The sequence below is a fragment of the Myotis nattereri genome, assembly GCF_964212035.1.
Source record: "Myotis nattereri genome assembly, chromosome: 14".
Classification (NCBI taxonomy): Eukaryota; Metazoa; Chordata; class Mammalia; order Chiroptera; family Vespertilionidae; genus Myotis; species Myotis nattereri.
The window spans coordinates 19,963,254-19,980,530 of NC_138089.1; the positions used below are offsets into that span (position 1 = coordinate 19,963,254).

The 17,277-nt window shown below is 41.2% G+C and overlaps 1 protein-coding gene across 2 annotated transcripts in view; it reads right to left on the reverse strand.

Annotated features, from left to right (window-relative positions):
• CACNA2D3 (calcium voltage-gated channel auxiliary subunit alpha2delta 3) overlaps positions 1-17,277 on the reverse strand; it is a gene marked incomplete at its 5' end in the record, with an annotated part of 806,336 nt that overhangs the window by 146,730 nt on the left and 642,329 nt on the right. For both annotated transcript variants that reach the window (XM_081105975.1, XM_081105974.1), the window contains one exon: positions 16,450-16,530. In XM_081105975.1, the coding sequence (XP_080962101.1) occupies positions 16,450-16,530 (81 nt within the window). The remainder of the gene's footprint in view (positions 1-16,449; positions 16,531-17,277) is intronic.

Here is a 17,277-nt window from a genome sequence, read left to right on the forward strand (position 1 = left end):
CTTTAAGGAAAATGATTAAAATGGTGCATACGTATAGTCAGATTTCTATCTCTTGCCTACAATCACCACAAACGGCAGTTGGCAATGAAAATAATTACTTACCCTGAAATGTCAACAGCTTCTCAGCACAGAAAAATATAAATCAAATTGTTTAGATTAACAAATGCAGAGTTATCATTTGTTAATATGAGAAATGAAATGTTTTAACCGTAAAAAACATAGCAGATGAAAGACCCAATTTGCAGGGTATTCTGCGAGAACCACAAATTATCTTTTGCAACCACTACAGCGCATGAGGGGTAATTTGCAAACGCCTCACAGATTACTTTCAGCTGTCTATTGCTGCTGTCTTGTCATATTCATAGATTCCCCTATAAAGATGGCCTTCCATCAAGAGTCTTGCTAAGGGTACACTGTGAACAGAAAGCACGTTGAGTGTTGACTGTTCCTGAGAAAACCATCTACAATATAATTTTTTTCACCATATTTAGTGAAACAGTATGATTATATACTGGTGATTTTTGCTTTGCCAGAAATCACAGATTCATAAGAGCAGGACCCAAAGATGCTTGTAGCTCTCTGAAGTGAGGCCAACAGGAGGGATTATGAAGAATGCACCCTGTCATGGAGATTATGGAGAAAGGAGACCAAGTATCACATCTATACCGGAAAAGCTTTCAAAATTAAGGCAAAGGTCCCTGTCCCTGCAGGCAGAATCTTGTGCTTGCAATGATAAAATGCCAGTGGACAAATGGAGGTTTTCTCTTTCCTTATAAAAATGGAAGACTGAAAAGTGATGCACAGCATCTCCTAAAGATTCATGAAGATCAAATCTCATTACTTGAGTTAACCAAGTTACCCCAGAAATAAGACACTCTTATCTTAAATCCTAAATATCAAAGGAATTGGCTAAATCCATATAAAATAATTAATCTGGAGCACACATTAATACAATTATACAATGGTTAGAAAGCTATAACATTGTGTTTCATATCAGGAAATAAATGTTTCCAGTCTGGTCATACCCACCAGTGTGTCCATTGCTTAATGCGATTAGACAGAAACCTACCAGCAAATGATATTCCAACCCTACATGGCACGACTGGGTTGTGATGTGCAACTTCAGGGAACTAGCCTGTTTGCCCTTCTGATGAAAGTGCCTTTTTTTTTTTAATGCACAAATTGCATTGAGATCTCAAAGAAACCCCCATCCCATTCAAAGAAGCAGCTTCATGAATCCACCAGTCTCCTTCAGTATCCATTCCTACTCTTCACTCTGACAACACTGAATATTCATTTCTATGAATAAGATGTCACCCAATTATAAAGGCCCATAAAGCAGACCCAGGAAAAAAACCCAGAGGATTGGGAATTAGGAAGGTCTGTTGAAAGCATTTAGTCTACATCTGGCAAATTTCGGGATAGCTGTGACTAACTTCCCTACCCATTTCAGACATTGCTAGTAGATGATAGAAAATGTATTTACTGAACCCAGCCAAGGCCTCAGAATCCTTTTAAAACTGTTTTATAGGTACCCTCTACTGATTAATTGAAGTCGACATATCGGATTAAACCTACTTGCTACCCCCATGTTCTTATTTTATAAACTAGAGGCCTGGTACACAAAATTTGTGCATGAGTAAATTCCTTGGCCTGGCCAGCGATCAGAGCCGATCTGTGAGGTGACCGGCAGGGCCATCAGGGGTCCCCACTGGCACCCATCTTGGTTGGTCTGGCACTGCCTGCTTGCTGGCTCTGTCCCCCACTGCTGCTGCCAGTCACCTCCCACTGTGGGGCAACCAGCTGGGTGACTGGAGGTGGGGGGCCTCCACTGGCACCCACCTTGGCTGGCCTGGGGCCTGCCAGCTGGGGACAGCACCTGCGTTGAGCATCTGCCCCCTGGTGGTCAGTGTGCATCATAGTGACCAGTCATTCTGCCATTCAGTTGATTTGCATATTAGGCTTTTATTATATAGGATGGGAAATAGAAGCATGGAAAAGGAAAGGAACTTTCCCAAAGCCACACAGATAATTAATTACAGGCCTGGTAAATGCAGTTACAGGAGCATGGAGTTAGTATGGATGATTCAACTCAGTCCCTGCCATTCTTTATTCATTCTGTGTGAACCACAGTGTCAAGACTATGACATTATTCTATTAATTGTTTGGATGAAGACAATTATGGTACCACCATAAAAATTTACTGAGCACACAATTTTGTGCCAGTTGGTTTCCAAATGTATTACTGTTATTTTCTCTAAGCCTCATATTGACCAAAACATGCAGGCATTTTGTTGCCACATAATAGATGAAGAAACACAATCATTGGGTTTGGGTCACTTGCTCAAGGCCCCCGTAAGTAATAAGTAGTAGAGCAGGCATTCGGATGCAGATCTTTCTAAGGCCAAACTTTCTGGGCACTTTTTGGAATGTGACAAGTTTGAAGAAGTCAGAGCTGGAATCCTTCCCTGGCACTGCCAGCTCTTAAAACATGGCAGGGAAAAGAAACCCAACCACCAACCAGCATGTCCCTGCCAGAGCTCTGGTTCCACCAACACCCAGAAAGCCAGCCTAAGAAGCCAAGGCAAAATGGGAAAATGAGGATTTTTCTAGCACATAGACTCTGCTGGGCTGGAAAAGATGTTCTTAGATGGAAGGGGAAGAAACTCAGCAGCACCATCTTACATTATTTGAGAAAATAATAAAATAGACACTGGCTGATAAGTAGTGCTTCCCATTGAAATCTTCATGAACACACAGAAGAAAAGTTGTGGTGTTACCTGAAATTAGAAATACTGGTCAATGATATCCAAGTCCCCAGGAGGAATGCCCACTATGCAAAGCACAGATGTGACCTTCCGACAGATGAGTGGGATGTAAAGGAAGAGAGGAATAGTGTAAAGTCCTCATCCTTTATGCTGCTATTCCTTCCTCTGAGACATGGCTTCAAAACCAGAGGGAGACCATTCCTCCTATATGTAGAGCATGGAAGGACATTTAACTGACACCACACCTGCCACTAAGATTTTGATGTCTTCATCCACTAGAGATTCATGTCTCTACAATGTAGCATGTAATCATATGAAAAAAAGAAGAGAGGATAATAAGATACATACAAACTAGGGACTATAGTTTTTATCTACATTGCTTACAAGGAATGAAAACTACAGACTACTTGGGTTTATCTAGGTTAAATAGTCAGACCACCAAGCAACAAGTGGCGGCATCCCTTAACAATCCTGCAATTCCACACTAAATGGAAGACTTGTAGACACTGGGCATTTGTCTAGGGCAGTGATGGCGAACCTTTTGAGCTCGGCGTGTCAGCATTTTGAAAAACCCTAACTTAACTCTGGTGCCGTGTCACATACAGGAATTTTTTGATATTTGCAACCATAGTAAAACAAAGATTTATATTTTTGATATTTATTTTATATATTTAAATGCCATTTAACAAAGAAAAATCAACCAAAAAAATGAGTTCGCATGTCACCTCTGACATGCGTGTCATAGGTTCGCCATCACGGGTCTAGTGGCTGTGTATATCAATTAGCCTTCCATCTGAGTCTCCAAGGAGGGCTCTAAAGCCAACAAGAAGGACTCTTGAGGGAAAGCCATTTACCCTGTTCATTGGCAAACACCCATATTTTAATGATGGTTAAAATTAAGATACTTAAGGTACTGAAGTATACTAAAAGATACTTAAGAAAAAATAAAGGAAGAAAGGCAACATTGCCTTTAACATTCAGAAGAAACATGAAAGATCTATTTTAAAGTATATTACAATGCAAATTTTAAAGTGTCTGGTTGGATTTGGTGTACATTATACTTACTCACATTCTATTGACAAAATCATGTCATATGGCTAAGTTCAGAGGTGATGAGGCACAGAGCATACAGATCAAGAAGGTACTGCAAGGGATGGGGCAATGGGCAAGTATATGCGACCCCCTACAGGGAATGAAGGAATAAATAATTTCAGACAACCATAAAATAATAATAAATAATAAAATAATGATGAATAATGATAGTAAATAATGCACATATATTTTACAAAAATAAATAAGTGATAAATGATTAACATATACCACAGTCATCGTCAGAGGTACGAAAGAAATCCTGCAACATATTGAATCAGTGATGCAGAAATACTAGTACATACTGTGGAATACTCACTCCCAGAATACAGAAGAAAAGAAAGAGATGAAAACAATAGATGATAGAAATGAAGGGGTAATCATAAAGAACCAATATATGGATAACTGGTTTTCTCAATAAGCAGATTAGAACATGTGTAACAGAAGGAAAAAAAATTTGTAAAGGTATTTTCATGAGCTAAAGAAAAACTCAAGTTACATAGATCAATAAAAGCTTCACATAAGAAAGGCTAATGAAAAAATATTAAAAGTTAGTCTAGGTCAGTGGTTCTCAACCTTCCTAATGCCACAACACTTTAATACAGTTCCTCATGTTGTGGTGACCCCCAATTTCATTGTTACAAATTGAACATAATTAAAGCATCGTGATTATTCACAAAAACAATATGTAATTATATATTTGTTTTCCGATGGTCTTAGGCGACCTCTGTGAAAGGGTCGTTCGACCCCCAGGTTGAGAACCGCTGGTCTAGGTTATTGTGTGGCACTTGTAAGTCTCAATCAGCCCAAATCAGAGAAAAAGAAATAAATGAACCAAATAGATTCCGGTAAAATTTTCAAATTTAAATAACAAATTAAAAACTCTAAAACCTAGGAACTAAACTAATAGAAACAAAACAGGCACCAAACTGAGATTGCAATTCTCAGATATGCAAGGGCTCAGGTAGCACAATATCTACATATTGCTTTTGAAGAAAAATAAATCAAGATATACTTTAATAAATCAAGGAACAAATTATAGAAATCCAGAGGAAATGGTAGAGGAGGAAGAGAATGAGAAGAACTTAAAAATGTGGAAGTCATGCCATTAACATGCCAGTGATGATCACAAAAATCCGTCAAGTCAGAGTGAAGTCTCAATGGCTTTGCTTTTTGGCTACCAAACAATGCAAAGTCAGTACTTTAACAAATTTCAGATCACCTGTTGTAAACCAGGCAATTTTTTAGTACCAGTGATGAATAAGAGTACAAGAAATATAAAGTGTATTCCCCATGGAACTTAGCATCTTGCAGAGGAAGACCTTTAAGAAATGAAAAATTATCAGATGGTGAAAAAGCAGGTGTGAGGAGCAGTGAGTTCTGGAGATATGTGAAAGGAAAGGTTTCTACTTTATTTATGGAGAAAAATATTTGAGCAGAGACCTAGGGAAAATGATGAAGCTAGTGATGAAGACATCTAGAGGAAAATTGTCCCAGGGAGAAGGCATAGCAGGCGCAAAGGCCCTGAGATAGAAGCAAGCTCAGTGTGTTGGAAAAGCTATGGCTGCGGTTGAATGGACAAAGGCAGAAGTGGAAGGAGCTGAGGGTAGAGATGACATTCAGTGATTCCCATTTCCTGGTATCCATGCACTGGTTTAATCACCTCTCCTTTTCTTTTTTCTTTTGCCAAAGAAATATAAATGAAGCGATTTGTGTCATTTCAGGGTAGAAGCATTTAATTGCTTGAATAAGGAGCCTGGAATATTGAGTTAACATCTATAGGTATAGGATAACTACCTATGAGAGTCACCTATACCTGCAAGTGTGCTTTTTGAAAGCAAGAGATAAGTTTTCGTTATATTAAGTTGCAGATTTTAGCGATCTTTGTTACTGCATGCTAAGGTATTCCATCATGATTAATACACCATCTAGTGAACATGAGGGAAAAATGCCTCTACTAATAAAATTTTTTTCATGGTCCATTTCATCAATAAGTATTTTGTTATCAAAATTAAAATAAAATACCTTTATTGCAAGTGAATCTATAATTGATCCAGTATATTATAATCTTCGAATTATCTGTGATTCTTCAATCTTGATACTCACATTTAAAGATTTTCTAAGTTCTACTGATGTAAAAAATGGATAGCGGAAAAACTGGAAAACAAAGTTTATGGTTCTAATTCTTGTTCTTTAAGTTGCTAATAGATATTTTGGGGCAAGAGATTTATCATCTATGTGTCTCTGTTTCTATTTTTTTTTAAATGTAAGTTAAGCTGTGATATCTTAAAACGGAATATGGCAAACATGAGAGGATATTACTTCCAAGATTATATCACAAAATATTCTGGCTTCCATCTTGCTCACACTCTCTTGTTTGCTCTGATGGAAGTCAACTAACACACTGTGAACTGCCCTGTGGAGATATCCATGCGGCAGAGCAGTAAGGGAGACCTCTGGCCAACAACAGCGAGGAACTAAGACCCTCAGTCTAACAACCCAGGAGGAACTGAATCCTGCTGATGATCTCATGAGTGAAGGTGGAAGCATTTCCTCTGCTTGTTAAGCCTTCAGATGAGACCACAGCCCCCAGCAACACTTCTATTGCAGCCTTCGTGAGAGACCCTGAGCTGCAGGACACAGCTTCCCTGACCTCATGCTTCACCTAGATTCCTGACTCACAAAAACTGTAAGACAGCAAGTGTTTGTAGTTGTCAGGTTCTAAATTGTTGAAACAATTTGTTTGACAGCAACAATTAACTAATACATGGGCCATTGTGAGGATTTTGGCTTTTAACTCTGGGTAAATTGGGAAGTCAATAGAGTTTTGAACACAGGAGTGACATGATATTATGTATCTTTTAATACATTAGCCGCAGCAATTGTATTAAAAGATAGATAATGAAGAATAGACTTAGGGGGCCAGAGGTGGAAGAAAGAAGGGGAACAAGTTAGAAAGCCACTGAAACAATTCAAGGGAGAGATAAGGGTGAAGTAGTCCAGCAGGGTAGTATGAGAGGTACCTAGAAATGGTCAGATTCTGCACAAAATTTGAAGAAAGAAACATCGGGATTTACAGATTGGTTGTGGGTAGGAGCAAAAGGGAAGAATGAAGAGTGACTTTAAGATACTGATGTGAACAAAGAGTAAAACACTGAAAGTGAAATTTTGGGGACAATTATGGATTTTAAACACTGACTAAGTAACAGGTAATTAGAAATTATTATTTTAGGTGTGGTAATGGTATTGCTATGTTGAAACACAAAGAAGTTCTTATCCTTTAAATATGTATACTGGAATATCTATGGATGAATGGTCTAATGACCAAGATTTGATTTAAACTAATATGGATGGTGTGGAAGTATATTGGGGTTTGAAGGGCACAATGGCCATAAGATTGATAGCTCCTGGAACTGGGTAAAGACACATGGAGTTTCTTTTTATGTTTCTGTCTACTTTTGAGCATATTCAATGTTACCCAAATAAATGTTAAAAAATGACTCAAGGTCTGTGGACTTATGAATGACTAGATTAATAGAATTACCTAGATCAGCAAGACTGCTGAGGAAGACCAGAGGTGAGGGAATAACTGGAACTGGGACTTCAGCTTGGACTCTATTGCATTTTTTAAAATATATTTTATTGATTTTTCACAGAGAGGAAAGGAGAGGGATACAGAGTTGGAAACATCAATAAGCTGCCTCCTGCACACCCCCTACTGGGGATGTGCCCACAACAAGGTACATGCCCTTAGCCGGAATTGAACCTGGGACCTTTCAGTCCACAGGCCGAGGCTCTATCCACTGAGCAAACCGGTTAGGGCAGACTCTATTGCATTAGATGGGCCTATCTGAGAAGGAGTGAAGCCGTTGAGTAGTCAAAAAGAGTCAAATGAGAGAGCTCTGGCTTGTCATTTAAATGCCTCGAATGGGCCCTCAAGCATTAACAATTAGGGAGATGAGTGGAACCAGCAAAGGAGACCTAGTAGCAGTAAGCAGCCAGGTAGGCAATACCTCAAGGAGAACATGGCCAACATGGACAAGAGCTGCCGACAGACCAAGAAAAACAAACATATGAAGTTCAGTTTGGATTTGGTTATGTGGAAGCTATTGCTACCCTTGATGAGAAATGTTTCACTGTGGATGAAACCTGATTGGAGCGGGTTCCAGAGAGAATGGGAGACAGGAAGGAGGAAAGGCATTTAGCATAAAAGAGTGACAAAAACATAAAACAAATAAACTAACATACTAGTAATAAAAATAATTTTGGCTTAAAAACCTGGATATATCAGCAAAACATCTGGAAGATGGAGGAAGAAGGCCAATAAAGTTAAAGCATATAAAATGACAATGCACTACCTTTTCATTCTGAAATTTCTTTTCATTTTCAAAAACAACTGTACACTCCAATCTGCCTGAGCCTGGTCACATTTAATTTGACCTTGAAGTAGAAATGACATGCAGACACTGATCCTGACCTCATGCAGATCATTCCACCCAGAGGAGAACCCAGGGGTTCTCGGTGAACGCACACTTTGGGAGGCCATGGGAATAGAAAGGCTCTGACCAGCTATCCCTCTTCCAGCACAGACTGGCCAGAGCATTTCTGTGAGCAAGAGAATCTATGCACAGACTGTCAAGCTTTTAAGCTCCTGGAGCAGACTCTGCTCACGCTGTCCCTCCTTCCCAGGAGGGAAATGCACGCCAGCTCACTTATCCTTTATGGCCTTTCACTTAGCATGAGTCACATATATTCCAATTGTAACCGAGATCAAAATCCCAACAAGGTCACTAGGAGATTTGCCTGGGTAGAGGCAGCTAAATCAGCCCCCAAATCTCTCATGAGCCAGGTTAGAAAAAAAATGAAAATCCCAGAAGCTGTTTTCCACTAAAGCATGTGAGGGCATTTCCAATGCTCTACCAAGCATTATGCTGATTACACTGTTCAGAGGTTTATAAACTGGAGCGGAGATTAAGTAAATCACGGTCTTGACTGACAATGAGAGCATATATTTTTAGAAAGCTCAGGATCTTAGATTGGGATTTCTGTGTAACCACATATACAAAACAGTAGGCACCACTGATGGACAGCATCTGATACATGAAGCTCTTCAACATCTACTTATACGGCCTCTGATTAAAACATCCACTTCACTTTGTAAGAGAAAAAGATGGTGAAAGAAGCGAACACGTCAGCGTTTTATGTTTTCATGGACTGTTATGTATTTTCATCTAAAGCAGGGTTGGCAAACTCTTTGCTGTAAAGGGCCAGGTACTAAATATTTTTGGCTTTGGAATCCACACAGTCTCTATCCAACTACCCAGCTCTGCCATTTCAGCAGGGAGGTGTCTATAGACAATGCAGACATGACTTTCTTTCAATAAAATGTTATTTACAAAATCAACTCACCATTATTGAGCACTCAACGAGGAGCATTTACCAAGTACTTCATATGTACAAAAATTTTATTTATATAATGATCATTTATATCTCTCAATAGGAACTGCAGGGGCTCCCTAAATCCAGACCAAATCTGAGTGTAAGAAATATCCCATTATTGGTTAATAATGAAACAAATATCCACCTTTAATACCAGGATGTTAGAAATCCAAACAAAGCACAATTAACCTCATTTTTCAAACTTGAACTCAAGCCCAGAACAAGAGGGAGCAATGGCCCTGTGGTCACTGCTAAATCCTTGGTTCCCAGTGGTTTTAATGTTCAAATCTCACCATGACCTCAAGGAGAGGGGTCTTAACTTGCCCATACAGAATGCACAAGGCAGGTATGAGGAACTGTTACCCTAAAATTTTGCTGCTGATTTTTCGGGGAAGGGCTTGCTGGGGCTTTGACTCACGATTATAAAAGGATGGTGACTCTTGGGAGTGAGTGCCCTGGAGAGGTTGCATGGAGGATCTAGTTTCTCAGAACTCTGGACTATTTCTATTCCTGGAACAGTAATCCTCACCGTGCTCCTGTCACTGGCTACGGTGGTGTGCAGAGCAGCAGATCCACATGGTCAACTGGAACTCAAATTCTAGCTGCAGACTTGTAATACAGCATAACCGGGAGCTGCATCGCTCATCCAGGTCTATGAAGATTGCTGTTGTCAGTCCTACTGGCTTAGACCTCCTTCTGCCCCTGCATTGCACCCATTCGTTAGCTTAATAAAACAAATGCCAAATACATAGAAACCCCATCTCATAGTTGACATTTAGAGCAAAGATTTGCCTTGTGTTCCCCACCTACCCAGGTCACCTGCAACCTGCCTATCAGTCCTGCTGTTAGATCCTAGTAAGTAGCCCCCAAGCCTGAGAGACTCATTTGTATCTCAGAGTACCCACCTGGAACACAGACATAACATGTTTGAAGGATCTTGTTTAAGATTCTTGGAGAAGACCTGGCCAGTTTGGCTCACTGGATAGAGCGTCAGCCTGGGGACTGAAGAATCCCGGGTTCCATTCCAGTCAAGGGCATGTACCTTGGTTGCAGGCACATCCCCAGTAGGGGGTGTGCAGGAGGCAGCTGATCGATGCTTCTCTCTCATCGATGTTTCTCTCTATCCCTCTCCCTTCCTCTCTGTAAAAAATCAATAAAACATATTTTTTAAAAAAGATTCTTGGAGAAGTCTGTTGCCTTTGCCTGGAATGCTCTTCCCACAGATCTTTGCATAAAGGCTGCATCTCATCATTCAGGACTCTGCTCATGTCATTTCCTTACAGATGCCTTCCCTGAGCCCCTACCCATAATCTGGAGGGACATTGTCTCTGCCACACACCCAGACACGGGTATGCGTGAATGTGAGCTTGCATCCTGCCTTTGCTACTGCTGACCACACTTCATCTCTTTACCCTGATCTGTTTTCTATAGAGCATTTACCATTACCGGAACTCCCCTTTCTCTCCTTCCTCCATTAATGCAATATTTATCCATATCCCACACAAATGGAAGCTCTCCATTCCAGCCCTGGGTCTTGCTCAGTGTTGCAGCACTTGGGTGGCATAGTTCTTGGGACAGCTGTCACTCCAACCTCTGGAAATAGGATGGCAATAGTGCCCACTCATTGTATAACCAACAGCCCCCCCCCACATTCCACAGTGTTCCCTGGGGTGCTTGTCCATAGGTGTATCCCCAACACTAGGTTCACAGTAGGTGCTAGATGTATATTTACTGAATGACTGAATTACAAAATGAAGACATGAAACAAGATCTTTCTGTAAATGAGCCTATAAAGGAAACCACTGAATATGAAGGAAAGAATTGGAGTTTGCCTGTCCATCTATACAGCATTTCTCAATCTTGCACCTACTGACACTTTGGATGAGACACGTCTGTGTTGTGGGGGGCTGTCCTGTGCCTTGTAGGATGTTCAGCAGCGATTCATGACCTCTACCCACTAGATGCCAGTAGCTTCTTTCCTAACCAGTTGGAACAATCGAAAGTGTGTCTAGATGTTGTCAAATGCCTCCTGCAGGCAAAGTTGCCCCTGGTTGAGAACTACTGGTTTCATCGGTAAGTATTCATTTCTGCCAAGACCAAAGACTCCCTTTGCTCAGATCTAACAAAGTAGAGGTTTATCCATGCAGACTGGACCCATGATCCTGACGCACTAATTAACTTGTATATACCAAATACGTAAAACCCCACCAAAGAAATGGTGTCAAGCTGAATGTTTGCCTATACCATTTTGCCAGTATTATTCATCCAGTGCTAAAGAAGGGTCCATATTAAATAGTACAGTCAATTTAAATAAGTCATAGCTGACAATAGCTAATTGCCAGTGATGATAATCAATCTCTGTTCTATTTAGCTGGTTAAAATAGAATCTTTTGTCCTATCACCAAGCATTTCTCTTTATCACACTGCCTAGAATTATGCAAATGAGACCACATAACTCACTTTTCCAAATGTCCCCCAATGAATGAATTAGTATATCTAATGTGGTCCGTATTCCTTGCAAAGGAACAGACTGGCAGGTCAGGAGCACCACCCTCACTCCATTGAATTTTACACTTAAACCAGGTAAAGAGGTGGCATGCAAATTACATCTCAATAAATCTGTTTTTAAAATTTTCAGTAAAAAAACGAATGCTTCTAATACTGTAATATCTTTCTGTTGCTAATGAGATAAGCTGTCTCAAGCATCATGTTTTATGTTTGGACCTCAGAAAGGACATCTGCTAACGCAGAGGTAACTACTGGGTTAACACAATTGCCATTAGCAGGGGTCCTCAAACATTTTAAACAGGGGGCCAGTTCACTGTCCCTCAGACCGTTGGAGGGCCGGACTATAGTTTAAAAAAAACCTATGAACAAATTCCTATGCACACTGCACATATCTTATTTTTAAGTAAAAAAACAAAACGGAACAAATACAATATTTGTATTTGCATGTGGCCCACGGGCCGTAGCTTGAGGACCCCTGGGCCCATTAGGATGGGACAATAAACAGTTTTTTTTATTCCTTAAAATACCCAGGTTGGTCTGTATCATATCACCATGATGAGGATTGATGTTTTGACTGCTGAGTGCCCTTCTTAGTTATTCTGACTTGAGTTCCATAAATTACCCAGATAATGGTATTAACTCTCCACTCTCAATTGAAAGGCTGGGACCCAGCAACTAATAGTCTTGGGCTCTGCTCCATTGGCTGGAGAGTAAATGTCACAAGCCTATGTGCCTACAAAGAGCAGGTAAAAATGAGTTCCCTCTTCCTGAGTCATTTGTTCAGCCAATGTTCTGACAAATCCACCACACATGAGCCCTTGTACTTAGCACTGTGAGTTACAAGATGATGGGGTCAGTCCTTACGCTTGGAGAGTTTACAATTTGTTTAAGAAATCAAACTGGAACATTTTTAAAAGAGATTAGAGATTTTGATATGTTAAAATTTACATTGTAAAGCAACTGCAAATAATTAGACATTTATTATCAATTATTTTAAAAATCCAGCAATCTGAACTTCCTAACAAAGACTAAGATTGGGTATGTTGCATTTGTCAGAAGAAAGATCTAGAAGGAAAATAGCGAGGTCAGACAAGCACTCAGGAAGGGGAGGCAGTTCCCTGCACAGTCACTCCTTCCAACCTGGCTCAGTTCTCAAACACCACTACCACCACACACCCCACCCCGCCCTCTACCCCACACATTTCCTTTTTTCTCCAGGTCATTTCCATCTGAGCATGGAGGAAGCAGAGCCTATGACTGTTAGTCACTAGAGCCCAGTCTCTCCACTGAGAGTGAAGTGGAGAATTAACACCATTATCTAGGTAATTTATGGAACTCAAATCATAATAACTAAGAGCAGAACAGTTGCTACAAGCTCAATTCACTTTATAGACTTCCTACCAAGGATTGGTCTGCTATACTTCAAGTACCATTGGGTTATGCTGGGAGGGCCACATGATGAAAAGAACAAAGTCTTTGACCTCTACGACCTTCTGGATCATTGGTTAGCTTTTCAATTCATTTGCCCTGTGTAGACATGGCTTAAAAAGATAATGTATTTTCGTCTCTGGGGCAAAGAAGGGTATGTCATTTACAGGGCCTGGTTATTATTCATTTATATCTAGAGTGCCTGGTAAAAGCAAGAATTCCAAAAATATTTATTGAATAAATCAATGAAGCAATAGATATGCTGTATAGATAAAAATGGGTTACCCCAAATACTTGCATTTTTATACATCTTCATAGTCAGGTATTTTCTTGTTTAGTTTCTCATTTTATCCCCAAGTCAACCCAGAGAAAGGTGAGCAAGGTAATGATCTCGATCTTATTTTAGGTTGAACTTCAGAGACCCAAGACCACACATTCAGCCAGTTATAGAGTAAATGACAAACCCATGTGTACCTTATAGGAATTATAAGCTCTATCCAGCTTATAATCATTCAGGAACAACAGAAAAATGGGTTAGGGGCCTGACACACACCAACGGTTCCTGGGCCAGAGAGACTTGGTAGGTCAAAGCGAAAGTCCAACCACGTCTCCTTTGCAGTGGGAAAGCAATTAAGAGAATTCAGCATGCTAGTGGCAGCTGGGGAGCTGGCAGATTCCTCAAGAGAAGGACTGTAAGCAATGTCATAGGCCAAGAAGATGGATGGGGCCCATTTATGCACCGGGGCTGACATATAAATGGAATCCTGCCCGGTTTGACTGCCCTTTCTTCAAAGATGTCATTGACAGATGAGTATCTAAATGTTTTTGTTTAAAAATGAAAACAAGAAAAAAAAGAAAAAAGAGAATAAAACAAAACAAAACAAGAATCTCTTTCTACTCCAAATAGACACATGTAGCCGGCGCGCATGAGAACGCCCAATGGGGCATGGGAGCCATGCAGGCCTTTCAAAGGAGTCCTTGATAATTATTTGCAAAATTGTTCACCTTTCTTTTCAGATAAATTTCAATTTAAGGCAAGGGTTTCATTGAAACCCCAGATGACTGCCAGTTGGCTGTATCCCATCTGCTGGTGGGGGACAAGCCTGCTCACAGATGCCACGCTCACCTGCCAAAACAAGGCTTCTTCCCCAATTAAAATGGCCCCTTTTATTTTTAGAGTGGTAAACAATGTCTACTTAATTTGAGGAAAACACGCAGAAGAAAGTTACAGAACCTAATCACGCAGTGACATGATGGGTGAGTCAGAGTCCGTGAAAATTGGGGGAGTGCTGGAGGGGCCACTCTGCCTGTGGAGACAGAAAAAGGTCCTTCCGAGGTCATTGCCTTCATGGTGCTGCCTCCATGGCAGCCTTCAAGATCAAACCGAGCAAATCTGTTTTATCTTATGTTTAACAAACATACTATAAGAAGGAAGATTAATAATCACCAGTTTTAAAAGGTAAGAACTAAATACAGTTCCTCAGATAACCTTGTGTCTTTATCTTGTTCTGGAATTATCTTTTGAAAATGGGGACACTTATCTTTTGCTCAGTTGACACTTACCACGTAGCTATAAGCAGAAGGACGTCTTTTCCACCCACTCAAGGTGGGCCAACCCTGCCTGTGGTCTCTGGCCAGGTGTATATCTCAACAGCAGATCAGCAAACCCTCTGGAGAAGTCACGTTCTTCTCCAGACTGGATGTGCAATGCCCTGGCTGAGTCCATTTCATCCTTACTCAGCCAAACAGACATTTATGAAATGCAAGATATTTAGAAACTTTTGGGCATCGTTTACAACTTGGACAGAAGTGGCTTGGATGGGCACAGTCACCTTAGGGTCAACACAGACCATTCCTCATGATGACTGAGTGAGAAACCCAGGAAATGATTTTAAAAAGAAATTTCAGACAGATAGACAGACAACCTAGGTCAGACCATGCCACCGACAGGTGTATGTGGCACCAGCTGCGGGAGATAACGCACCCTAGCTGGCTGGGTCAGCCTGGAGGTTGGCAAGTCTGACCTGCTTTAAGCACAAATAAATCTTGCTGAGTTAAAATAATGATCCCATCTCTTACTTTCCTCAAGGAACATGAGACACAAAGTGACAAATTTTGGACAGCAGCTGTGAATCCTCAGAGTCCTTATCTCCTGGGTGATTAGTTGCAGGTCTGCCTCGTTTAAGATGAGCTACAGGTCAGATACATGACTATCTTCCTTAATATGCCCAATAACCCATAAACATCCGGGCAACTGTCCCCAAATCTTTCAATGCCTGCTAATATAATCATGATGCATAGGCTAAGTGGGAAATACAGTGGGGGGAGAAAACCCAGTGTTTCCCAGCCAAAGAACAACCACTTCAAACATGCCTGCTCTATTTGCAGTCCTTCCCACAAACCTTTGGGAAGACACAGAAGTTGATGTTCAAAGTCACCCTCCATACAAACTATTGACTCCCTTCGGTAAATCTAGCCAATGTCAGGATGATGCTTAGAAGCTCTCACCCATCCATCAACCAGTGGATTCAACAATGATTTATTAAAAATAGATGATGTGCCATTTTTCTCAGCAGCTGTCCTCCCAGGAGGGCTTGTGGCAGTTTCTGGTCGTTTAGGCCAGACACCAGTGAAAGCCCCCAGCCAGCCACAGATACCTACTGACACTCCTGAGAGTGAGAGAGATGGGGAAAGCCAGAGACAGGTTTTTGTGTGTGTGTGTTTTCTTTTAACAATTTAAGACTCTCAATCATAAAATGGTCTGGCTTTCTCAAACCTGGCACCTGCAGATACATTTAACTCTAATTCCTCCAGGGGATTAGGGTGATGAAAATCTCAGGCTCCCTGGAGAAGGGTACATTTTGGCTTGTATTTGCCTAAAACAAACCCGTAATCTCCTCATATGCCCACTGTGATCCTAAGGATGTGGAAGTGGGAACGGCGCTCACTTTAAATGCACATGCCACCTACTGCCGGGAAAGCTTCCGCACAGCCCAGCGACGTCTCGAAGTTTATGATTACAAGTCCTGTGTTCACATCAAATATAACCAGCTGTCAGAGCCCTGGGTTGGAGGAGATGACACCAGGCTGAAAGGGGAGTGATTTAAAATTGTTTTTCCTTTGAAAATCAACTTTCCGGTACTCAGAAATAGTTGAGTGGCCAGATAAGTGGATGCTGCACTTGCTTTATATTCATTCATTGAAATCCACTGCTTACCTGCCACCACGGGGGATTTCCGCTCATCCAGAAGCTGGATGGAGGTACTCGCTGTCACCACATTGCTTTTGTTGACTGTTCCTACAAGAAGAAAAAACAGAAATGGAGGGAGTTAGAGTGCACATGTTAAGAAAGTCATCGTACTGGCTCACAGTCACCGATTCTGCAGATGGTGCTGGGGCTGGCGTCCCAGAGCCCAGAGCTGGCCTCTCCCTGCACAGGTGCTGGGCAGCCAGTCCGCCCCACAGGAGGCATCAACACCGAGTGAGTCCTGACCACCTGCACTGGGAGCATCCACCCTCTTCCCACCAGGATGACTGACCACCGTGGCGGGGCCACCTTTCCTCTAATTTGTGGTTATGAATTGCAGCATTTACTTGCATCGGTAATCACATTCATACTGTGTTTCTGAATATAGCCAGGGAGAGCTGCATGAGATGGAGTTTTAAAATTATTTTTCGAGTTGAGGACTTCAGGTCTGATTTATTGGTTGCAACTTGACTGACTTATAACATTCTAACTTTAAGTACACTTTTTCTGAGCAAAACCATTCTAAACAGGGATAGAGCTGGAATACAATCCTGACTCCAAACTCTTCTGACTGTGGTAACAGTAAGGCATCACTATGAAGAGATCTCCAATCACTCACAATGGTTCAATGCCCATGGAGTTAAAGATGCTGAGCCTACAGTCCTAGCCAGTTCCCGCCGCACAAAAGGTGTGCAATGAATGGGAGCCAAATGGAATCAACTGCCTTGGGAAAGAGGGAGAAGGCAGACGTTCACTTGAACAGCCCTGTGGCCGAAGCAATGGAGAACTTCGCCTGGC